Raw genomic sequence first — 23,496 nt, 5'->3', positions numbered from 1 at the left:
AGTTGTAGTCCGCCCCGCCCCCCCCGCGCCGCCATCTTGTCACCCCCTCGCCTTTAGCCTGGGTTACCCCCGGGAAGGCGTCGCCCCGCCGGGGTTGGGAGGCTCCGCGGTGCCTCCGTGGTCCCTCCGTCCGTCCCTCAGCTCCCTGGGGGCTCGGTGGTGGGCCCCGGTGGGGATCGCAAGCCCCCGTCCCAGTGCAGCACGAACCACAGCAGACACGGACGGGTTTTGTGCCGCTGCCCGCACTGTGTGGCTTATTTGGGGTCGTTTGCTACCCAAAGTGGGGAACACAGCGGGAAGCACCGAGGCTAGACAGGGACAGGGGCACACGGGTGGAGACGGCCCCGTGGCGCCCTGCTGCGCCTGCATCCCCTCGTCCCGCTCCAGCGCCCCCAGCCCAGGGAGCAGCAGGGTCTGGGGGCTCCTGCTGGGCACGAAGCCACCGTCCAGGGGCTGGATGAGGGCAGGGGCTGAGCCTCGTGCATAAAACCATGGGGTCACAAGGCTGGAAAACACCTCCAAGATCACCCGGTCCAACCACCAACATCCAAGGGGGGGCCGTCACCCGCAGGGCTGGCACCGCAGTCCGTGGGGCTGGCACCCAGGGGTTCGGGGCAGCCCCAGAGCAGTGTCCCGGGGGTGGCTCCTGAGCAGCCGGGCGGGGACGAGCAGAATGTGGGGACATCAAGGACCACCGTGAGCGGGTACCAGGGCTCGGTGGGGACAGCGGGGACAGCGGTCTGCCACGCGAGCAGATGACAGCAGCAGGGAGGAAGCGCTGAGTGATCGGGAGATCAAGTGAGAGGCGGAGGGGGGGGGACAGGAAGGGAGGAGCGGGCAGGGACGGGCTTCAAGTTTATAAACTTGTCCCTCCCGGTCCCCGCAGCCTCCGCCCGGCATGGCCATGGCCGAGGGCCAGAAACGAGGGGGCTTCAAGAAATTCAGTAAGTCACCTGGGGACGGCGAGAGCGGGCGCTGGGTGCTCACCTGGGCAGCCTGGCCCTGAAGGGGGGGATGCACGAGCACGGTTACCTCTCGTAAGCAAGAGTTTTCATCAGGAAACTCGCTGGGGATGAGAGGGGCTCTGGGGTTCTACGTCCCCAGGGCTGGGTCGAGCCCTGGTGCTGATGGGTCAGGTGCTGGGACTGGGACTGGGACCAGTCTGCATGCACTGGGTGCCAGCGTGCACCCAATGGGGGTGAACCCCACTCTCACCCCACTGGGGATTTCTGCTCCCCAAATCACATCTTTCAAGGAGCGTTCACCCGGCTGTGTGGCTGGGGGTGAAAGCTGCGGCTGGGGGTGTCCGGGACCCCTCCGGGTCCTCCTGCAGCAGCGATTCGGGATGGAGGCTGGGGGTGAATCCGCACTGATGGAGCTGCGCTCGGGGCCGAAGCGCTGGGAGCTGGGCGCAGAGGAAGCGGTGGTGCCCGCTGGGAGGGAGCTGTGCTCTTTCTCACAGACCTCGGGTTTTCCCCAAAGCCCTCGGAGGCGGCTCCAGCGGACTGCACATCGCCGGCCCCGCGCTGAGCAGGAGCTGGCCTTCGCTGCTGCTCTCCGCATTCCTCTGCCTCCACGTGCCGATGCCGGCACGGTGGGAGGCCAGCCCCTCCACTCCCCTGGGAGCTGCGCGAGGGGCTGGGCAAAACCCATCTCCCACGGCCCCGGCTGAGCTGGGATTTTCCATCGTGGTGGAAAGCAGGGAGATCGGGAAGGTCCCCAGCTTTTCCACCCCGCAGCAGCCCCGAACGCAAAGGATGCTCGGACACCGAGGGGATCTTTAACCCAAAGCAGTATTGTTGTTAACAGAGCCCAGGCCACAAGGTTTCGGCTCTGCAGGAGCGGTTCTGGGTTGCTGCAGCCCCCTTGCCCCGTCCGGTGGCGGGGGCACCCTGCAGACTGTGCAGGAGGTGGGGTCCAAGGGCCGAGCCCCCCAGCACCCAGGCTCCTTACACGGTGCCACTGCAGCGAGCAGCTTCCTGCCTCGGCAAACCCGGAGGGGAAGAGGCTTTGCAGGGCCCCACCGTATAATGTAAGCATTGCAAAACCCCCAAGCACCCAGCAAACCGAGACTCCACCAGCGCAGCTCTGCTGCGCAACAGGGAGGCTGCAGCCCCGTTTGCCCTGTGCGCAGCCACCCTTGCACCAACGCAGCCGGGGCGGCACTGCAGTGGCACGCAGCGCCGAGGTGCGAAACGCAGAGCCGCCCGCCAGGGTTATAAATACTCCTCCGGCAACCGCTGAGCGCTCGGCGCTTGCAGGTGGCTCCGGGGAGCTGCAGTGAGGCTGCGAGGGGCTGAGCGAGGAAGTGGGGAGGCAGGAGGCTGCCTCCTGCTCGCAGCCAGCGCTGCTTGGCGAGCCCAGCCGGTGGCCGGATCCTGCTCTGTGCTGGTGATGACGTGCACACGGGGCACATCCACAAGTCCGGGACCTCTGGGGCAAGCGCAGCGTGTCCTGGCTCTCAGCCTGGAGAGCTGGAGAGCCTGGAGAGCCCCCAGCAGCATCGCATATGCCGCAGGCCACACGGCCATAACGCTGCGCTGGGACCAGCGGGGTGCAGTGCAGCAGGGCTGACAGCGGGCTGCACCACGGCGCGGTGCCCGTGCCCACCCCTCATCTCCCCCTCTCTCTTCTCTCCTCTCTCCTCGCCAGAGTTTTTCAAGTTCAAAGGTTTCGGCAGCCTGAGCAGCATCCCCCGCTCCTTCACCCTGCGGCGCGGGGCCGTGGCCCCCAGCTCTTCCGAGTCAGGGGAAGGGGGTCTGCCTCCCCACGGCTTCCTGGAGGAGCCCTTCAGCAGCACCCAGGATGATCTCAACACCATGCCCAAGAGCCCCGGCCCCTACGCCCGGTCGTCAGACATGTACAGCCACATGGGCACCATGCCCAGGCAGAACCCGGGCAAGGTGGGGAAGAGCCCAGGCAAAGCCAGGAGTACCCAGAGCTGCCGGGAGAGAGGGAGCCCCAGGGACAAGATGCCCAGCACAACCCCAGTGAGCGTCCCCGGGTCCCCCAAGACTCCTGGCACCCCAGACGCTGGCGCAGACCCGTTCTCAGCCTCTGGGAAAGCAGAGCAGGAGGAGGAAGAGGCTCTGCCCTCGGACACCCCGACGGCACCGATGGCCGGGGTGGACCAGGAGCCCGCAGGGAACATCTCCTGCCCCAGGACGGAGGCACCGAGCCCCAGACCAGCCCCCAGCCCTGCACCAGGAACGGAGACCACCGCCAGGGATCTGCTGGGAAAGGGGCAAGAGTGCCCCAGCGAGAGCTCCCCAGACAGGTAGGGCCCCATCAGCTGTGCTCTGCCCTCTGCCGGACCCGCTTTGTGCTCCCCAGGCGGGACGAGGGGCTGGGACGCAGCGGGGTCCCCACGGGATGCACCTGGCCGGCGGGGCAGCGCTGCCCGAGCACACCACGGCCTGGCTCGGAGGCTCTGCGGGAGCGAGGTTTCCTGTGGGATTTCTGCTCCCTCCTGTTTCCGGATGGGGTGGAAACACCTCGCGGCCTCCCCTGACCCGGCTGTCCCTTTGTCCTGCGGGCGGCTCTGTCCTAGCGCCGCGGCTCGCTGCGACCTGCACCGAGCCTCCCGCTCCATCCCTCCTTCCCCTTCCATCCCGGACCCGAGCAGCACTGCCTCTGTCCAGGCACAGGGGCAATCCCAAAAACACCCCAGCCCCAATCCCCTCCCCTGCCAGTAAAACCCCTCTCCAGGGTTTGGGGGCCTCAGCCCTCCTGAATTGGCTTGTTCAGAGGGTTTTCACCTCAAAATGGGTGAGAGGGATTTTTAGCCTCGCCCGTCACCTGGGTGTCTGGGCACAGGGGTCAAACACATCCCCAGTGTGGGACTGGGGGCACTGCCAGAGGACACCGAATTTCCCCCCGTAACGACGTCCCGTCATGCCAGCCCCGACCCAGGTTCCCATATTGCACCCTGGCGGCCCCAAATCCCCTTTTCCCCCAGCACCGCCGCCGTGGTGCCGCGGGGCTCATCCTGGAGAGGCGGGGGGGGTTCACGCGGTGCCAGGAGCGGGGCGAGGAAGAGGAATTCGTGCTGGCGGTGGGAACCGGCTGCACATTCCTGCCGGCCGCGAAGGGAGGGCCAGAGGAGGGCTGGGACGGGAAGGAGGAGGGTCCGCTGCCGCCGCCCGCGCCCCACGTCCCGGCTCAGAGCGAGGCAGGGGAGCACCCTCCAGAGCTTCTCCCCGTCCCGGAGCAGAGGCGCTCGCCGAGCCACGCGGGGCCGATGACAGCGGTGGGCAGGAGGTTTCCCACCCTGGGGCAGGGCAGGTAAGGATCTGGCCCCCCCACCCCGGCACGGCGCAGGGCACGGGGAGGGAGAGGCTGGGAGAGGGCTTTGCTCGGGGCGCACAAAGCCTCGACGCGGAGCTGTCGGAGCCGCCAAGGCCCCGGCGTTTGCTGATGGAAAGAGCGAGCGCATCGGCTGCGGCTGCCGAAACCGCAGTTGGACAGAGCGCCAGGACGCAGCGGCGGGGGGCTGCGGCCGGCCCCGGGGCTCGGTGGGCTGGGGGCTCGGGGCAGGCGGTGCTGCCACATCCTCGGGCGAGCGCGGAGCCCCCGCGGAGGGCACCCCCCCTTTTCCCCAGAAATCAGCCCCCAGACCAGGGCGGGCGGGAGCCGAGCGGCGTGGGGACGTGCGTCGGTCACCCGTGTGTCTGGGCTCTGGGGAGTGCTGGAGCGGGGGCTTGGATCCCCAAAACTCGAGCGCCAAACGCCTTTGTGCATCATCTGGGGCCGCACCGATGATGACCACAGCCGTGCTGTTTGCTGGGGAAACTGAGGCACAAGAGTGACCCGAGCAGGGCTTGGCGCCGGGGTGTTGCTGCCCCTCTGTGCCCCGCTCGGGGCTCGGGGAGCGGCCGTGTGGCCCAGGCAGTGCCGGAGCCGTCCCCGCGGCCGGGCTGTGCTGTGGGACAGGCGGGAGGAAGCAGGACCGGGGCAGTGCCGCTCCCCAGCCCTTCCTCCTGCGCACGTCCTCGGGGACAGGGACAATCCTTCCCCGCCAGGACAAGGGGGGGGGGACAGGGACAGCTGCCCAGAACAGGGAGTGCCCGTGCTAAGGGACCACGGAGGGGACAAGCGTGGCCCTTGGTCATGTTTTCCACCCCTGGAGAACCTCCAGCGCCTCCTGATTGAGCGCAGGCCCCCGAGGCAGGGCGGGCTGAGGTTGCCCACGCACCCGAGAAGCTCCCTGCAGGATCGGGCCCCCTCGGGAATCGCTGGGACGGGGAGCGCAGCAGCGCCCAGCCCCGGGGCTGCTCGGAGCCAGGCGGTGCCGTGGCCCCACAGGAGCAGCGGTGACAGCGGCAGGGACACGGTGACTCACGGGAGGTGACCTGCAGGCAGGTCGCGGGGCGGACGTGACTCGACTTCCCTCCGAGCACGGGAAATGCCGCTTCCCGCGGGGCGCGGGCAGGGCGCTGCCGGCACCAACAACCCCGGCCGGCACCGAGGGGCTCGAAGGAGGGGAAACCGAGGCACCAGGTGCCCAGACGTGGCTCCCTCGGCGCACAGCCCCGGCGTACAAAGCTGAGCGGAGCCTGGGCTCCAAATCGGGGCTGGACCCACGCCACCAGCCCCGGCGGTCCCCAGCGCAGCGCCTGGCACGTCTGCGTGTCACCGCGCTGCCTCCCGGAGCCCCAAAGGCTCGGGCACCCCGCGGAAACCCCAGCGGCAGCTCCGAGTCCCAGCGGCCCGGCTGCGGCCGCGCTCCAAAGGCAGCCCTGGAATTTCTCCCAGGCGCTCGGCTGCCCCCAAAAATGCCGTTTCCTCCAGGAATGTGTGGAGCCAAAGGGGGCTGCGGCCCCCGGCCTCCAACCCCCCCCCCCCCAGCCGCAGCTGCTGCCCGTCCCCAGCACGAGGCCCCCCCCTCGCCGCCAGCCCTCGCAGCGTCTCCCAGCTGCTCTCATGCTCCCGATTTCCTGCCCGGAGGCCCCCGTCCTCCTGCCGGTTTTTCTCACGGCTCTCGCAGCACCAGGCGCTCTCTGCGGCCGTGTGAAAGGCAAACAGGCTGGAGAGGCAACGCCAGGGTGGGCAGGCAGCCCGCAGCTGCCCGGAGCAGCTGTGTCCCCGTCCCCCCCCCAGAAATGCTCCTCTAGCTTTTTCCCCCCCCTTGGTTTCCAACTCTGCTTCTCCTCTTCCGAGCCACTGCAGCAGGGTGGGCTTGGGGAAGGAGTGGGATTCGCGTGGTGCCGGGCACCGCAGCTCCCAGGGGGCTTGATCGATCGATTGATTGATTGATTATTTTTGGACTGATTGATTTTTGAGCCACCAGACAGCGGCCCCAACCAGGAGGGAGCCCACAGAGGAAGGATTTGGCCCCTGGGAAGGGGTCTGTGTGCAGGACCCCAGCAGCACCCAGTGCCAGGCGGGCTCCAGCCACGGCGGTGCGGGTGGCTGCAAGCACTAGGTGGAGCGGGGCAGCTCCCGGACGGAAAGGGACGTCCCGGGGCTGTGATGCCATCGGGTTTGGTTATTTCTTAGCTGCAGCCGCCTGTCCTGGCCACGGCCCCGTGCCCAGGAGGGCGATCTCGGTGGGTAATGGGACGTCTGTGCCGAAGCTTGGAATTTAGGAGGCGATGGGTGCTGGGTTCTGCTTAAAGAAGCCTGGACTTTTGTATTTTATTCAGAAAGATGAGACCTCAGGGTCGCACATCCCAGCTCAGTTGTTACGGCCTCTCTACCCCCAAACTCGCTCTCGATTCCGTCAGGCTCACCCCTACAGACAAACACCTCAGCCCACAAGGGAACAAAAAGCACTAACAGCAGTGCTACGTGCTTGGGAAGGAGAAGGGCATTCGGCGTCCCCCAGGAAAGAACGGCAAAGAAGTGTCCCAGCTGTGTCTCAGGGCTGTTGGGTTGGTTGTCAGTAGGGCCAAGAGTGAACATGTCAGCAAGAAGGGGAGCTTCTAGTGCAGTCTCAGACCCGACATCACCCTGGCTTCAGCGACGGTTTGATTCTGTGGGTTTGCACAAAGCTGCAGAGAAACAATCAGAAATGGCCGGGCGGTGTGTCCCAAAAACCGCCCAGTGGGACCGCAGCTCTGCCAGGGCACGGGGCACGGGGCCCTGCTTTGGCACGCGCCCCCGGCACCATGACCCACGGGGACCTCAGCCAGGCTGCTGGCTGTCCCCAGCTCTGCTCACATGGTCCCAAGCCGATTTGGGGAGAGATCCTTTAAAAAAAGGCCCTTTTCTTCCCCGATCGCATTAGGGAGGCTAAGCTCTGCGTCAGGAGCGGGCACGGGGGCCCTTGGAGCCTCCCCAAACCCACAGCCTCGTGGAGCACAGACCCCCGCTGTGCCACCACCACCTTAGCCTGGCCGTCACAACTTGCTGCCCTTTACTTACACATCTTTATTTTTCTCCTTTCCTTCTAGCCACCACAATGGCCTGGAGTCCGGCAGCGAATACGTGAAGGTAAGACACCAAGCGCGGACGCAGCCTGTCCTGGGTAGGGGACAGCGGCAGCGGGGGGAGAGCGGCCCCAGGGCCGGCCAGGTCCTGTGCTCAGCTTTGCGCCCCCATCCCACCACCTCCTCTCTTTGTCCTCGGAAGACATTTCCTGCCAGAAACAGCACGGCAGGCGAGGCACAAGCCGTGCACGGTCCCCCCGCCGCTGCTCCCCGGGGAGCTGCCTGCGCTTCGTGCTCCCCATCACTCGCGGCCGCCGCAGACGCAGGGGCTTCCTCCTCCCGCCGCCCCCACGTAGGAAAGGAAGGGTTTGAGCCACTTTTCGTGGCTGTCACATGAAAGTCGGTGTAAATCTCTCCAAATCTCTTGCTTATCCTCCAGCAAACTATTAACATTCCTGAGGACTCTTCATGTCTGGCCAGAAATTCATTAGCGAGGCGCCTGGCTCTGGAGGAGAGCCGGCCCTCCTGCAGGAGGCTGCTGGCACGCTGGGCAGGAGCAGGGTGATGGCCATGGGGTGCCGGCTGTTTTGGGGTTGGGGCACTGAAAACCTGCCCAGAGGGCGATTTGCTGCCACGCGATAGCAAAAGGGAGTCTGTTTGAGGAGGGACGGAGCGTCCTGAGGCCAGTTGCTTGATGGGGATGTATTTCTTTTGCAAAATGCCACTGGGTGTTGAGTAGGGATTTGAAGGGCCCCACTTGGGCGGTGTAAACGGAGCAGTGAGCCTTCATCTTTGGGACTTGGGGCTTTCTGACAGCCGCAGCCAGACACAGAAATGAGAACTGTGCTGGCACTGACCGACGGGCTCTGGAGGGAGCTGGCTGGACCCCGCTCCGCCCAGCGGTGGTCGCCCCGCTGGGTCTGACAGCCCGCAGCCTCTGGGCAACGGGGCCAGACGTGGCTTTTTGACCCCCAGCACTGCGACCACCCCGGTGGGACTTCCCTCCCCTCTTACTTTCCTTTGGCAGCGCGGGACGAGCAGACTGGCTGCTCGGGTGGGAGCTCAACGTGCTTTCGGTGCGATGTGCACGGAGCGGTGAGGCTCCTGCGGTGCACAGGGCTGCTCCTGCCCGCACACACCAGGCCTGCCAGGGCAGGGGGGCAGCGCGGCAGCAGAGCGGGTGCCTTGCTGTGTTTCCCCTTGCTCTATCAGTGTGCGCACCTGGAGGTGGGCAAATTTTATGGCTCGTGAGTTAATGGATTGAGACAACACGGGGGTGGAGCAATGGGTATGGCTTTGCCTGTAGAATCCGAGCCGTTTTCGGTGAGCCAGGAGAATTCCCCGCTGTCCAGGCAGATGCCAAACCTGATCTGTTTGGCCTTTAGTTCTCACTCGTCCCCGTGGTGTGCAGATGCAGCCCATGGGCAGTGTGTGTGATTTATATACCACTTCCCGTGAGCTACGGAAGCAACTGATGGCTGCGGCGACAGCAGCTATTTTAGTCAAATAAGTAATTAGCTGGAGTGTGCGCGACCGAGATGCTGGGGGCACTCCGGCTGACTGCAGGCACCGTGCCTGGCGGGGAGCCCACAGCCCTGCGGGGATCGGGGTGGCTGGGTGCCCGCTGGCCGCTGTGCCGGCATCGCTTGGGAGCAAGGCTGGGACCTGGCACCCAAAGAGCTCCCTGCTTCGTGGCTGGGAGCGAAACGAGCAGAGAGGGGCGAGTGGAGAAAGGACAGGAGGAAAAGTGCTGGTGAAGGAGAGAGGATGTGGGAGGGAGAGGACGAGCTGCAAAGCCTTCACAGACAAAGGCTCAGGGCAGATCAGGGGCAGATCTGTGCCCACAATGCCCAGGTGGGCACAAACATCAGCCCTTGGGCTTCAGCAAGAAACTGGCCAGGAACAACGCTCACCTCACCAAACCTGCCGTGATTAGAGGTGCAACGCCAGACCGAGGAGCTAGCAAGGGGCAGACAGCCAGGATCAATAAGCTCTTGGTAATTAACACACTTTAATAATAGCCTAAGGGCTGATGTTCCCAAACTGTCTGGGGGATCTGCACCCCGGCTCCGTTTGCTCAGCTCCCAGCGGGGTTTGCCAGGCAGCCCCAGCTTAGCTTTGGCCCTCGCACAGGGGAAGGCAGGGAGCTGCAAAACCCCGTTACACCCTGGGGGAGCTGCTGCCAATAAAGCTGACCTTGCGTCCCAGCGAGCGAGCGGACGGGGGATTCAGCTTCCCTTCGCGCCTGTGAAGGGGCAGCACAGGCACAGCTCCAGCTCGCTCCGTCGGCGGAGAGCCTTGGATCCGCCGCAGGAGGGAAGCAGCCGAGCCCTTTGCGGAGGAGAAGCCTTTGCCGGCGTGTGATTCACCCTCGGATCCTTGCAGAGCGCCGTCTCCCCACGTGCTGCCATCTGTTCTGTCCCTCGGCCCCTTGCGAGGGGAGAGGAGCGCCCGCACTCCCGCTAGGGCTGCAGGCACCTATGGGTGCGGGGGCACCCGCCACCCTGCACCCTATGCTCTGCCCTCCTCCTTCTGCTGCTCAGCACCATCCTAAAACCAGGCGCTACCCTCCCGGCTCCTCTCTCCCCTACAACAGAAGGGGCAGAGCGCGGGCCCAGCGAGCATGTTCGAGCTCTTTGTTCTGTGTGGAGGAGCCGCTCTGGAGACCTGTATCTCATCAGCCCTGCCTGCTTCCTCCTCGCCTGGGGATGCGAGGGGCTCGTCTGAATTAATTAGCAGAGAGGCCGTGCGGGTGGCAGCAGGAACACCTCTGAGCTCGCAGCGTCGCTGAGCAGAGGCACACCAGGAGGCATCTTCGGACAGGGACGCGCTTTGAGGACGGCTCTCGCTAACTGGAGTTGTTCTCCGCTGGGAGCAAGGATTATTCCTTCTTCCTTCCTTCCTTAGGCCTTACTGCCCGGAGAGCAACAGCACAGGATTTACTGTCATGTCCGCTCGTGCAGGTTCCCTGCCCTGTGCACGGCCTCGTAAATCTCTGCCCATTTCTGTCGTTAGTTGCGGGAAGCGCAGCTGTTCAGGGAAAGCTGGGCAGCAAAGCTGCGTGGCAGGGGACATCGCCGATGGAGATCGGCTCTGGGGCGAGGGCAGCGCAGCAGCATGAAGGGATGGGAGCACTGTGCCAGCACCCCGGGTCCTGTGTCCCCCAGCTGCTCCCACAAAGGCTCCCATCACCCTGGTCCCTGCTGAGACAAGCAAAGGGGACAGCGGGGACACGGGCCCTGATCCCCCAGGGCTGGTTTGTGGAGCAGCAGGGGGCTGCAGTGACAGGGGGCTGCAGGGCTGGCACACGGCTTGGAGCCATCAGTGCCGCCTCGTGCATCCCGTTCTGCGAAACCGCAGCCTTAATTAAACCGAAGCGGAGCCTTAATTAAACGCAACTTGGAGACAGCCTACGTGGGAAGCAGGCAGCCGGCTGCCTCCACGTGGGGCAGGAACCGGCGTCTTCCCCGGAAAGGACGGCACCAGGACGGGCAGGGTGAGGAGGGATGGCGGTGAGGTAAAGGAGGGACCGAGGCTGTCCCTGACCCCGTGTGTCGCTGGGGAGGGCAGGCGGGTTAGGGTGAGGAGATGAGGGGTGCCAGCTCCCCTGGGGGAACCCCTCAGGGTATGGGGGGGCTGGGGGGTGCCAGCTCCCTTCAGGGACACTGGTTCCCCTCAGAAAACCCAGCTCCCCTAAGGACGTGGTGCGGCTGAATCCCCTCAGGGACACTGGTTCCCCTCAGGACACGGCTGATCGGGGCTGCCCAATTTCCTCAGAAGACCCTGCTCCCCTCAGGACATGGTGGGGCTGGATCCCCTCAGGAACACCAGGTCCCCTCAGGACGTGGCTGGTCGGGGCTGCCCGATCCCCTCAGGGATGCTGGCTCCCCTCAGAAGACCCAGTTTCCCTCACGACATGGTGGGGCTGGATCCCTACAGGAACACCGGCCCCCCTCAGGGCCACCAGCTCCCCTCAGGGCATGGCTGATCGGAGCTGGATCCCCTCAGGGCCACCGGCTCCCCTCAGTAAGCCCGGCTCCCCTCCGGGGCTGCGGGGACGCCGCTCCCCCTCGGCACCGCCGCTCCCCGTGCCGCTGAGGGCCGCTGTGGCGGCCCCGGGTCCCGGCGGGGCGGGCCGGGGCGGAGCTGCCGCCTCGGTGCCGCCTCCCGTTGCCGACAAGGGATGAGGTAATCGGGGAAGCGGCTGAAATTGAAGCCCGGCGGCGGCGGTGGCAGCGGAGGTGCAGCCCGGGGCCGGGCCGGGCCGGGCCGGGTCAGCCCGGACCGGGCTCGCCGCGCCGCGCCATGACGGAGCGCTGCAGCCTGTGGAGCGCCCTGTCGGCGGCCGCCTGCTGCTTCTACCGCGGCTCCTTCATGCAGGTCCAGGTGAGCCGGGCGGCGGGGACAACGAAGGCGGGGGGTGGCCGGGATCCCCTCGGCCAGGTCCCCCGGGGTGCCCCGGGGGAGGTCGCGCTGCCCGGCCGCAGGCGGCTGCGGGGTCGAGGGGGGCTTCGCGGGGACGGCGCTGACCTTGCGGCCGCTCGCCGGCCCTTCGTGGGGCTCCGCACGGCTCACATGAGGTTTCGAGCCTCCCGTGAGAGCCCTGGTGTCCTGAGCCTCCAGCGCTTCCCTGCTCAGGTGCTTTGGTTTCGGCTCCAGCGCTGCCCCCGGCATCCCCTCCGGACGCCGGGTGTAGCTCGGAGCTGAAGCCGAAGCCCCGGAGCAGCACTTCTGTCAGGGGGACCGCGAGCACCAGCATCGCTGAAGGGAGCCCTTGCCTGCAGGAGACCTCGTGGAAGGGAGCGTTTGGCTTCCTCCGAGAGGCAGCACGTCTCCAAAGGTGCTCCGGAAGCGTCCGCTAAGCACCGAGGAGAGACGGAGCCCAGACGGACCCGCAGCTCTCCGGCCTGGGTCTCTGTGTGCGCTGCGCTGCACAGGCTCGGCCGTGGTGGCTACAGAAAGCTGGGCTCCATCTGTCACCTGTCCTGTGGCACTTCCACCGCTGGCATAAGGCGAGGTGTCCTATTTTTGGACTCTGGCATTTGCACAGGCTGAGGAGGGGCAAAGCACCAGAAACCGGTTCCCTCATTTACCTGCTTAGGGAGAACGCTGAGCAAAGGTGCTGAGGATTGCAAGAGCCAAGCAGGCTCCGATCTGAAGCAAGAGCTACCGGCATGCTGCAAGTTAAAAAGGGTGAGAAGCGCCCGGAGCTGGCAGCCAAGAGAGCTGGCAGTCTTATCCAGTACTCCCGCTCGGGGAGGTAGGTGCCGAGCTGTAGAGATTATGCTGGGTAAGACAGAGCCCAGAGGAAGCATTTCAAGTCTTGTCATGATTGCTGCTGATCTCAGTGCAAAGCCAGGGATTTTGAGCGCTAGTGGGGGCGAAGAGAGAAAAAGCAGAAGAGCTTCTCCTGGCTGTCCAAAAGCCACCGAGCAGCACCGGGGGACGTGCCCTAACGCAGCAGTCCTGGGGCTGAGCATCGCAGCGAGCTGCTGCCAGAACAAGGGCGAGACAGGTGGGAGCCTGGGATGCGGCAGGGGATGAAGGGCGCTCCATCCCAGCCCCGGAAAGAGTTAAAAGCGAAGCCCTGAGCGCTCACCTGGCTCTGCCAGATCTTTCACCGTCTATTTGTGTCCAAGTGTGCCCAGCAAACACACACTGAAGTCCCCATGAATGACTGGAGCGCTTCCAGCTGACAGCCGCATCCCTGCTCACCGCCAATGGCAGTGCACCCAGCCTGGGAAGCACTGACATCATTTCTGGCCAATAGCAGCTCCGAAAAGGGATGCAGCAGCAGCGGCCACCGCCGTCTCAGAGTGAGATAAGTAATATATAGATGGATGGAAATGTGTGTACACGCACGCCCCGTCGCTGCGCCGGAGACCTGCTCCCCCAGGGCAGCGGCGCGCTCCACCACCCCGCAGCACAACCTGGGGCACTTGACCCACCTTACGGCACCCAGATGTTCCCAGCCAGCACCCCCCAGCTGCTCCCCACCCCTGCCAGCCAGGCGTAATTGCTCCAGAGCTGCCACAAAGGAGCACAGACGAGAGAGGAGAGCCTTTGGGTGGCCAGGAGCACTCCTAAGAAAGGCTGTGAGTGCCAGGGCAAAGATCCCGAGAGGCCATTTGGATGCCCAGAGTCATTGCGAGACGATACAGAGAGACGAACGGGTCCTTTTCCATACGGGCATCAAGATCAGTAAGACCACCTGGTTCACACCAGGGTACGTGGGTGAGGAGCAAGCCCACGACAACCTGGGGGTGTTTGCAGTGGGATTTTTCCCCCGTCACGGTCACTCAGGATGGCCTGGCCGTTCTCGGGCACACGGGGAGGTCATGCAGCAGCCCTGCACCAGGCAAGCGGAGCAATTCTTGGGTTTGCCATGGCGTTGGCTGTCTCAGCAAGGATGTTTGCTCTGAAATACTCCGCTGTGAAGCAGCCCATTGCCAGGTACAGAGCTAAGTGGAGAACAGAGAGACTCCGGTGATCCTGGGGCTTTCCCCATGCACCTGCTCCAAGTGGCTCCGTACTCCATTCTCTCCCACTTGTGCTTCCCAGGCCCCACATCTGCTCCAGCAGCAGGAGCTGGGGTGAAAGAGCTGCAGCAGGGGCTGGGATTTCCCCAGTGAGGGTCCCAACGTGGGGCACGCAGCAGGAGAAGGAGAGGGAGAGCAGCTGTGCTTTGTGCCCTGAGGTTAGCCAGGAGATGTTATCGCGGGGCGGGGTGGGTGCCGCACACCTCGCTTTCCAGGCTGACTTCATGTTCAGCTGCGGCTCCTTCGGGTTTGGGAGGGGGGAGCTGGAAAGCAGGCTGCAAGTCACTCCTGTTTCGTAAGAGTACCTCTGCGAGGAGAGAAAGCCAAATGCCAGCCTTTGAAGCTCTCCTTGCACCAGGCAGAGCAACAGCCGCTGTTTTACACAGACCACAGCTGTCAGCACCCTCCATCCCCCCAGAGCTCGCCCTTTGGCTGCCAATTCCAGTCCCTGCCCAGCAGCTGGGACCAAAGACGCTTCCCTCTGCCAAGAAAGCAGCAGGTAGAGTCAAGGAAGCGAGCAGCGATGGAGAGCCCAGGGAATCCCCTCCCGGTGAGCGCTGCCCCCACCGCACGGCTGCTCCGGAGGATCCCGCAGCCCCAGGACCGTGAAACGGCTTGTCTGGGTGCCGAACGTGACAGAGGAGCTCTCCTTTCTCCAGCCAAACCACGTTGGCTGCTGCTTGGGATTCCTCAGGCAGAGCTTGGCATCATCTCTGGCAGCTCCCGAGCTGGTTTGTCTGGTGCGGCCGGTTTGGGGAACCGCTCTCGGCCCCGTTTCTTCCCCCTCAGCGGGAGGAGGCGTCGGGGCTCTCCGAGCAGGAGGCCAGCACCACGCGCCCGAGCTGGGCGTTAGTGGAAGCCCAGGCGTCTCTCCGCAGCCAGCCCTCTAGCATGCGAGACCTCGCATCGGGCCGAACATCTTTTGATGTCCTTCTGGCAGAGCTGAGAGCGTCAAGCGGTGCCCTTTTCAGCTCGGCACTCAGACATCCGCTTACACGCTCCCGACAGCTCCGGGCCGGCCGGGGCTGCCTCGCTGTGCCTCGCCGGCACCCGGCCAGCTGGCAGCCCGTCAGCCTCCTCCGAGACACGCTACCGAGCGGAGCAGAATAAAGCCAATTCAAAGCACGAGGACCGGTCCCCAGAGCCGCATCGCACCAAAGGAGAGGGCTTCCTCCCCGCGCATCAGACTGCTGCTGCCGCCCTGGCTGCAGGCGGTGGCTTTTCGGTGGCCGTGGACGCCAGGTGGGACCGCGCCGCCCAGCCGAGCGGCCGAAGGGACGGTGCCCTGCACGTGGCTGGGGGCGGCTCGCAGCTCCCTGCGCTCGCGGCCGCCCTCGATCCCCCGTCCGCAAGATGCAAAGCCTCCCGCACCTCTCCCGAGCCTCCGTGCTAGCTTAGCACCTGCCTCCTGGCACGGACGCCAGCCGGCTGCTGCCCAAATCCGGGCTTGGAGACGCCGGGCACTGCTCAGCCGGGTTTGCGTTTGTTATCCTGCGCATTTGCATGGGGAGGATTTGGGGGAAAACCCAGATGTAGGACAGAGCAGGGAACTGCTAATCCCTTCTCTCGGGGCAGCAGGGGGGGGGGAGCACCAGCCCCAAACCGCTCCCAGCTCAGCCCCGAGCGCCGCGGGGAGGTGCTGAGCACAGGGGCACCCCCGGCCACGGGTGCTGAGCGAGGGCTGCTCGGCGGCGGCGGAGAAGTTGTCATAGGAACGGCATCTGCTTCGGCCTCGGCCCCCCGGGAGGCAGCCGGACCTCGGAGCCCCGCTGGCTACCATTTATTTTTAATAGGGCTCAGCAGCACCGAGAGGCTTTGTCTCCACGAGGGCCCCGGGGCAGTGGAGGCGCTCAGCACCCCGCGACGCTCGTTGAGGAGGATGTGACCCCCGTGTCGCCTGGTCGGGTCCCTGCGGCTCCAGCAAGCAGGGCCCTCCCTGGAGACAGGGACAGAGGGCAGAGGAACACGCACCAGTAGGTCCCTAACACCTCCACGGGCTGCCTCCGCCGCCCCAGGGCTGCCTCTGCCGCCCCAGCACTGTTTTAATCATTCGGAGCTGGAACGGGAGGAACAGAGGCAGGTCCAGGCTGGTGAGGGCAAGCCCTGAAGAGCTCGGGCCGCCGCACGGCTCCTTCCCAGCCTCCTCCCACCTCCCCGGGCTGGAGCCGCATCCCTGGGGCAGGACCGCTGCCCCCACCTTGGCTGGTACGTGCAGCTACACCAGGGAACGGAGCAGCTCCCCCGGGCTGGGGTCAGGCTGCCTCGAGGTGTGGGACGGAAGGGACGAAACCTGCTGAGGGACTCGGCAGAGTCCTGGAACAGCAGGTACAGGGTGGGAGCACGGTGCTGCTCCCCACGCCTTCCCCTGCTCACAGCCACGGGAGGAGCAGGGGGAGGCAGCTCGGGGCGCAGAACCCGGTGCTGGCAAAGGGCCGGCTCTGAGCAGGTCCAGGAGCAGCACGGCACCGCCGCAGCAGTGCCAGAGCAGTGCCATCGGGCACCGGCTTCAAGCCCGTGCCCGTCCTCCCCGGCGCCAGCAGCGCCCTGCCCTAACAGGCACCGCGGAGCCGAGGAGCCGGGCAGCCTGCAGCGCTCGGGCACCCCACTAACCCCGTCCAAGCTGCCCTGTGCTGGTGGCACGCACGTCCCCCTCTTTTCCCTGTCCATGATAGGGGGATCTTGTGAACCCCAAGCGAGCAGCAGCCCCGCTGGTGGCCGGGGCTGCCCTCGGGGAACGCTCCTGCCACGGTGGCGGGCAGGGAGCGCGGCCGCAGCCGAGGGAGAGGTGACGCCATCCTTATCTCCCTGGGGAAGGGAGGAGGCAAATTGCATCCTCCAGGCTCAGGTGCTCCAGTGCTGGTAAAAGCTCATTTCGATGCAGAAGGTTCCCTTTACATTTGTCATTACTATTCATGCCACCGTCAGGCTAAACACAGCCGAGTTAACCCTTCGGAGAGGGGAAATCACAGCGGCTGTCTGCAGGAGGAAGAACAGCGTGGGTTTCCTCCTGGAGAAGCATTTCCCACGGTGAAATGCCCTGGAGATGTGCCGGCAGGGAGCTGGGGCAGGGCCTGCCCAGCCACACTCAGCTCCCAGCTGGGGCAGAGGGACAGCCTAGTCAGGCACAACAGGGACACGCCACCAGGAGACCCCCCAAAAGTGCTCCCGGTGGCAGGACCTGACCACCTTACCCCAGCACACACACCCACCGGGGGAGCAGCTGCCACGCGTGCAGCGAGGGCCCTGGCTGACATTCTCTCTCTCTCCCCCCCCCCCCGTACAGTTCTCCAAGGAGAAATACATCCTCGACTCGTCACCGGAGAAGCTTCACAAGGAGCTGGAAGAGGAGCTGAAGCTGAGCAGCACCGACCTGCGCAGCCACGCCTGGTACCACGGCCGCATCCCCCGGGAGGTGAGGACGGGGAGGGCGGGCAGCTCCCAGCGCCCCCAGGCCACGCGGAGCCACCAGGCAAAGGCTTCGCTAGCCCCAAGCTGCCTGGTTTTGTGGGGAATGCCCTCCCGAAACCCAGAGCAGGGGGTGAGGGGAATGAGCTGATGCCCCGGGGTAAAACCGTGGGGGAGCATCGACACCTGCCCCCCTGGTTCACCCAGCGGGGTTGTGCCTGAGCCGCCGCCTCGTCCCCTGCCAGGTCTCGGAGAGCCTCGTGCAGAGGAACGGCGACTTCCTCATCCGCGACTCGCTCACCAGCCTGGGCGACTACGTGCTGACGTGCCGCTGGCGCAACGAGCCCCTGCACTTCAAGATCAACAAGGCGACGGTGAAGTCCAGCGACGGCCACACCCGTGTCCAGTACCTCTTCGAGCAGGAGAGCTTCGACAACGTGCCCGCCCTCGTCCGCTTCTACGTGGGCAACCGCAAGGCCATCTCCGAGCAGAGCGGCGCCATCGTCTACTGCCCCATCAACCGCACCTTCCCCCTGCGCTACCTGGAAGCCAGCTATGGGCTCGCCAACGGGAAGCACGGGGCGCCCCACAGCCCAGCCGCCCAGAAAGGGGGGCACATCAAGAGGAGGAGCATCACCATGACGGACGGCCTGACGGCCGACAAGATCACCAGGGCCGAGGGGTGCCCCACCAGGTGAGTGCGGGGCCCTGTGCCGCCTGGGCAGGGGATCAGCCCCCGGGGACAAGGCAGGTGCCTGCCCCAACGCAGGCAGGGACCAGCGGATGCCCAGGAGGAAGAACCAGCACCCAGCTGAAGCTGGGGTATTCCCCTGGGCCAGCTGCCAGCAGTGCTGAGCCTCCGCGGCCACCACGAGGGCATTTGTTGGTTCGTTTCTGGAGGCTCGTTTTGTTTTAGAGCCCTTTCCGCTGGGGCATTTGCAAGGAGCTGCCAAGAGGCGATGATGGAGCTGCGCTGGCAGGGGTCTGCACAGCCCTGCAAGGCCCTGCTCACACTGAACCTTGCAGTACCTGGGCTTCTCAGGAGGGGTGGAGATTTCCTTCACCAGGCTTTCTTTTGGCAGCCTCGGGGTGCCCAGACCCTGCCCGGGAAGGCAGGGCACACTCACACAGATCCCCACACAGAGCCCAAGGGACCTGCCTCCGCTCCTGCACCCCCAGTAGGCACAGCCTGGCCCCCAGCGTGCCTTAGAGCCAAGCTGCCTTCTCACACCCCGACCTTCTCACACCCCGACCTTCTCAGCCCGAGGGCAGGGCGGGAGCACGACAGCAGAAAGCAGACAACCAGCCGTTACTGCAGGGAAGAGGGAAACAGCCAGGCTTCCAGGAGAGCGCATGCTGATGGGTCTGGGCTCTTCTGGAAATGCCTTTCCTCACCACTCCCATTTCCCCAAACGTCCCACCGCCGCCGCTGCTGCTCACCTGTCCTCCTCCCATCGCGGACGCGTGGTGCTCGAGGCCAGGCACGCCGCGGGGAGGACAGCTGCCCTGCCTCCCTGCAGCACTCCCCTCGCTCAGCCCACCACAGCACCTCTTGCGACACCGCTGACTCACGGCACGCGTCAGGCTGTGACCGCTGCCCCACAGGACCTCCCGGTGTGCTACGGGAGCGCGTGCGCCACAGCTCGCAGCCCGCAGTGCCTCTCTGCTCTCGTGCGAGCCAGCTGGGCCCCGAGTCCAGCCTCCAGGCACGTTTACCTCTCCCAACCATTGCGAGAGAGAGCGCTCACCCGACCACCACGCGGCTCTCAGGCAGAGAAACACACCCAGCATCAGTAAAACATCACGCCTTGCAGCCAGGCACCACAGCACTAGAAAACCATCCCGCTGCCTCTTACCAGACCCCTTCCCCAGCACCCCGGGGCGCAGCGGAGCCAAGCCCTGCTCCTTTCCCCCAGCACCAGGCTCCTTGCAGCAGAGCTGCCTCTGCTTTATAGAGGTCCCCTGCTGTTCCCAGCTCAGGCTCCAGCTGAGCTCGTTAGGGTTCCGCTTGTTGCTGGTGGTAGCGGAAGGGGGCAGTGCTGGGGGGGGGTGGTAAATCCTTGTCCCAGCCCCTCTGCCCTTGCCCGAGTGCCAGACTAACGCTCCACCTGCCCCCTCCCCAGCGTGTCCCTGCCGCACCACAGGGACATCATCCGCAACTGCGCCGTCAGCGTGGACCAGATCCAGGACCTGCACGCGCCGATGTCGCCCATCTCAGAGAACCCCACGTCGCCCGCCTACAGCACGGGTAGGCATGGCCTGGGGACAGCGGGGACACGGCTCGGGCTGAGCTCAGCACTGGCGTGACGCAGGGATGTGGGGAGGGGGACGGAGCTGGCTGTAAAGACGAGCCCCTGGGCGTGGAGCTGACCACAGTGCGGCCATGCAGCTCTCCTGGGACCGGGCTTGGTCCTGTCGTGGCACCACTGGGGCCGCAGGGGCTTTCCCTGAGCTCCCCAACCCCAGGCTGCGGCGTTCTCGGCACGTGTACGCCTCCAAGCTCTGCTAACAGGCTCTCTCCTGCTCCCCGCAGTTACACGGCTAAAGCCACACACCTGCCAAGCGGCCGGGATCGCCCCGGCCTCCCCGGTCATCAGAAGGTCCAGCGAGCCCCAGCTGTGCCCGGGGAGCAACAGCAAACCTCTCCCGGACCCTGCCCACAGCACCCACTCCACTCCCTGCCACGGCTACGCTCGTGCCTCCCCCTCTCCCTCCGTGAACAGCTACAGCGACCCGGACACGGGGCACTACTGCCAGCTGCACCCCACCTCGCCCGTCGGCAGGGAGCGGCCGGCTCATGACACCAAGCCAGCAAAGAGCTACGTGGAGAGGCTAAAGGTGGAGGAAGGACAGAGAGGGACTGTGGAGAACGGCTCCGGGGAGGCGGAGGCAGGGCAGAGGCTGAAAGGAGAGCGGGACTTCGTGGGCTTCGTGCCCCCCACCGTGGAGATGAGCTCCTCCTTCAACCCTGCCGCCTTCCAGTCCCTGCTCATCCCCCTGGAGAACAAGCCCCTGGAGATGGCCGTGCTCAAGAAGGTCAAGGAGCTGCTGGCGGAGGTGGACGCGAAGACGCTCGCCAAACACATCACCAAAGTGGACTGCGTGGTACGGCCGGGGCCAGGCGGGAGGGACGGGCGCCGCTACCCCTCCGTTTGCTCCAGGGGAGCAGAGCATTCCCCGGCACCGCAGCATCCCCAAAAATCAGAGCGTCCCAGCTCGGCTCTGCCTCCCCGCACCAGCTGGGGCAGGCGGAGGCCGGGTGGCAGCGAAGAGCTGCCCGAGGCCACCCAGCCTCTCCTCGCTTAACAAAGGTCTAATCGCCTCTCGCCTTTCTTGCCAGGTCGCTCGGATACTGGGCGTAACTGCAGAGGCGCAGCGGCTCATGGGGGTGAGCTCTGGCATGGAGCTGCTCACCCTGCCCCACGGCCACCAGCTCCGGCTCGACCTGCTGGAACGGTACGGCACGGGGTGACAGCCCCGCTCCCCGGGGGCGGCACGGGGGGGGGACACGGCACCCCTGGGGGTGCTGAGCTCTGCCGGGACGGCGGCGGGAGCACCCCCAGCGCCTCGTCCCCGTGCTGAGCCCCGTGCTCTGCCTCTCGCCCCGCGGCAGGTTCCACACCATGTCCATCATGATCGCCGTGGACATCCTGGGCTGCACGGGCAGCACGGAGGAGCGGGCGGCCCTGCTGCACAAAACCATCCAGCTGGCGGCCGAGCTGAAGAGCACCATGGGGAACATGTTCAGCTTCGCGGCTGTGATGAACGCCCTGGAAATGACGCAGGTACGGGGACGCCGCCTCCGTCCTCGTGGCCCGGGCTCGGCCCTTTCTCCCCAGCCGCCTCCCCGGTGGCCCACCCGCGGGGGAGCGGGGACAATGCCCCAGCGGCGGCACGGGGCCACATCCGCTGGGGTGTAAGCAGGGAAGGGAAAGAGCCGTCCCCTCCGCCGAGCAGACAGCCCAGTCCCGCCGGGATGCGATTGTTTTTTTCGGTGGTTGGGCTTTTTGTTTTGTGCTGGGCTCTGTTCCTGAGAGGAAATGAATCTGCCCTCCGGTACAATACAAATCAGTCTCAAGGCCGTGGCAGCAGCGTCTCCAGGCCGCGCTGCTCCCTTTGGAAGATGAAAGGAGATTAAAATTCAATTTTAAATCAAGCCCAGCTGGGAAGTCTCGCTTCCTGCCTGCACAAAGGAGGTGGAAGGGCTGCCCCCTCCCTGCATCTCATCTTCAAGGCCGCTGCAGCGCGGGGAAGCTGCTGTCCTGGGGCAGGGCAGGGGAAGAAACGCTGAGCCCAGCGCCGGGGCAGGGCCCTGCAGCCTCTTGGCGGCGAGTGCCAGCAGCAGAGGCTGTTCTGGGGAGCAGCAGGTGCTGCAAGGCTGCAGGCGAGGCTGGGGCCGTCGTGCTGGGGCCAGGCTGACCTCAGGAGCATCCCGCGGGCTGCACTTCCCCAGCCCCAGCACTTCCATCCCCCAGCACTTCCATCCCCTTTCAGATCGCGCGGCTGGAGCAGACCTGGATGGTGCTGCGGCAGCGGCACACGGAGGGCGCGATCCTCTACGAAAAGAAGCTGAAGCCGTTCCTGAAGAGCCTGAACGAGGGGAAAGGTAATGAGAGCAGCTCCCATCCCATCCGCCTGCTCCTTCCAGGTTCAGCTGGGCACGGCCTCGCAGAGGGGACGTGTTTGAGAGCTGCGTCCCTCTCCCAGCAGCGCCAGACACTTCCCTCCTGCCCGCTGCGCAGCCCCGGCACCCGGCCGGGCCCGCTTGGCCTCAGCTGCCCCTTCCTTCCCAAGGAAGCATTTCATAACTAAATAAAACCAGTGGCTGGGCACAGACGCGGCTTGGCCGAGCCAAACCCTTGCGCTTGCATGGCGGTGCGTGCCAAGGCGAGGGGACACCAGCCGGTCTGAGGCAGGGAGGATGAAAAGCCTCATCTCTCCAACACGCAGAGCCCCAGGCCTGCGCACCCGCTCCTCGCTGCAGCCCTGGGACTCTCAGAGGCTGCCGGAGCGGGGACGGCAGCACTCCTCTCCTGGGCACAAGCAGAAGGAGCCTGGCTGGTGCTGGAGGAGGTGATGGCCCCGGGCAGAGCCATCCTCAGAGCCACAGCCGCATCTGTGCTGCAGCTGAGCCAGAAAACCTCTCCCATGGGCACGGTGGCAGCGCGGCTTTGTAGGGCTGTGTGGTCGTGGGAGCGCTGCACGGGTCCAAGGCGGGTGGGGAAGGGGGACGAGGAGGACACGGGGCCACCGAGCCTGCCAGAGAGGCTCAGGGCACCTCTCTCCGCAGAAGGCCCGCCGCTGACCAACACCACCTTTCCCCACGTCATGCCCCTGGTGACCCTCCTGGAGCGGGACGACGCTCTGGTGGACAACCCCGAGCCCTGGGAGAGCACGGACAACGGCGTGGAGGTGGTCATGGCCCACCTGGAGGCGGCGCGGATGGTGGCCCACCACGGCGGGCTGTACCACACCAACGCCGAGGTGAAGCTGCAGGGTAAGCGAGGGGGGACGGGGACAGCCCCTCAACCCCTGCCGCCGTCCCAGCGCTGGACGGTGCATCCTGCGGGCGCGGGGTCCCCGTCCCGCACCCGTGGCGCTGACTCTCCGTTCCCTGCAGGTTTCCAGGGCCGAGCGGAGCTGCTGGAGGTCTTCAGCACCGAGTTCCAGCTGCGGCTGCTGTGGGGCAGCCGCGGGGCCGAGAGCAGCCAGGCTGAGCGCTACGAGAAGTTCGACAAAGTCCTCACCGCCCTGTCCCACAAGCTGGAGCCGGCGGTGCGCTTCAGCGAGCTGTAGCCCGCGCTGTGCGCTGCGGAGCCCCTCCGCGGGGGGCGCAGGATGGCAATTTGGGGACAGAGAGGAGCCACCGCAACCACCGCAGTCCCACCTGCCGCTCACCCCCGGCCAGGGGTCCCGCAGTGCCATTACAGGGACGGGGACAGCGCCCGGGCAGGCCAGCGCCCATGACCGCGTGGTGCCCGTCGCCTCGCCCTTCGGCTTCCTCTCCGTCCACCCCTCGACGCCCTCGGTGCCCCGTGTAAATACGTTCCCACGGCCGCGCCTCGCTGTACAGACTCGCGAGGGACGGCCAGTCCCTGCTGTACATACTCGGTCCCGCCCTGTAAATACGTGTACATAGCCGGGGTCCTGCACACAATAAACTTTTATGCTCCCCTCCTGCC

At 65.7% G+C, this 23,496-nt stretch overlaps 1 protein-coding gene across 3 annotated transcripts; it reads left to right on the top strand.

The window, feature by feature from the left end:
* The first annotated feature begins 815 nt into the window (after positions 1 to 815).
* SH2D3C (SH2 domain containing 3C) lies at positions 816 to 23,488 on the top strand. Of its 3 annotated transcripts, XM_080562458.1 has the most exons (12): positions 816 to 944; positions 2,653 to 3,277; positions 7,395 to 7,434; positions 17,193 to 17,321; positions 17,560 to 18,008; positions 19,438 to 19,562; positions 19,848 to 20,419; positions 20,655 to 20,770; positions 20,928 to 21,099; positions 21,809 to 21,920; positions 22,605 to 22,811; positions 22,935 to 23,488. In XM_080562458.1, exons 1-12 carry the CDS (start codon positions 899 to 901, stop codon positions 23,108 to 23,110), a joined length of 2,769 nt encoding a protein of 922 aa, XP_080418584.1. In that variant the 5' UTR covers positions 816 to 898; the 3' UTR covers positions 23,111 to 23,488. The 3 variants fall into 3 exon arrangements, with proteins under 3 accessions (XP_080418584.1, XP_080418585.1, XP_080418586.1); XM_080562459.1 differs by lacking the exons at positions 816 to 944; positions 2,653 to 3,277 and adding an exon at positions 3,346 to 4,284; XM_080562460.1 differs by lacking the exons at positions 816 to 944; positions 2,653 to 3,277; positions 7,395 to 7,434 and adding an exon at positions 7,456 to 11,756.
* The last annotated feature ends 8 nt before the right edge of the window (positions 23,489 to 23,496 follow it).

This window comes from Anser brachyrhynchus (assembly GCF_964034855.1).
Source record: "Anser brachyrhynchus genome assembly, chromosome: 19".
In the NCBI taxonomy this organism is placed as follows: Eukaryota; Metazoa; Chordata; class Aves; order Anseriformes; family Anatidae; genus Anser; species Anser brachyrhynchus.
This window is presented reverse-complemented; position numbering and strand designations above follow the sequence as displayed.

Excerpts from the sequence above, each read along its gene's own strand:
- SH2D3C (XM_080562458.1), top strand. The coding sequence starts at position 899 with ATGGCCATGGCCGAGGGCCAGAAACGAGGGGGCTTCAAGAAATTCA. Across the intron at positions 945-2,652 it reads AGGGGGCTTCAAGAAATTCA|AGTTTTTCAAGTTCAAAGGT; the intron begins GTAAGTCACCTG and ends TCTCCTCGCCAG. Across the intron at positions 19,563-19,847 it reads GTCGCCCGCCTACAGCACGG|TTACACGGCTAAAGCCACAC; the intron begins GTAGGCATGGCC and ends TGCTCCCCGCAG.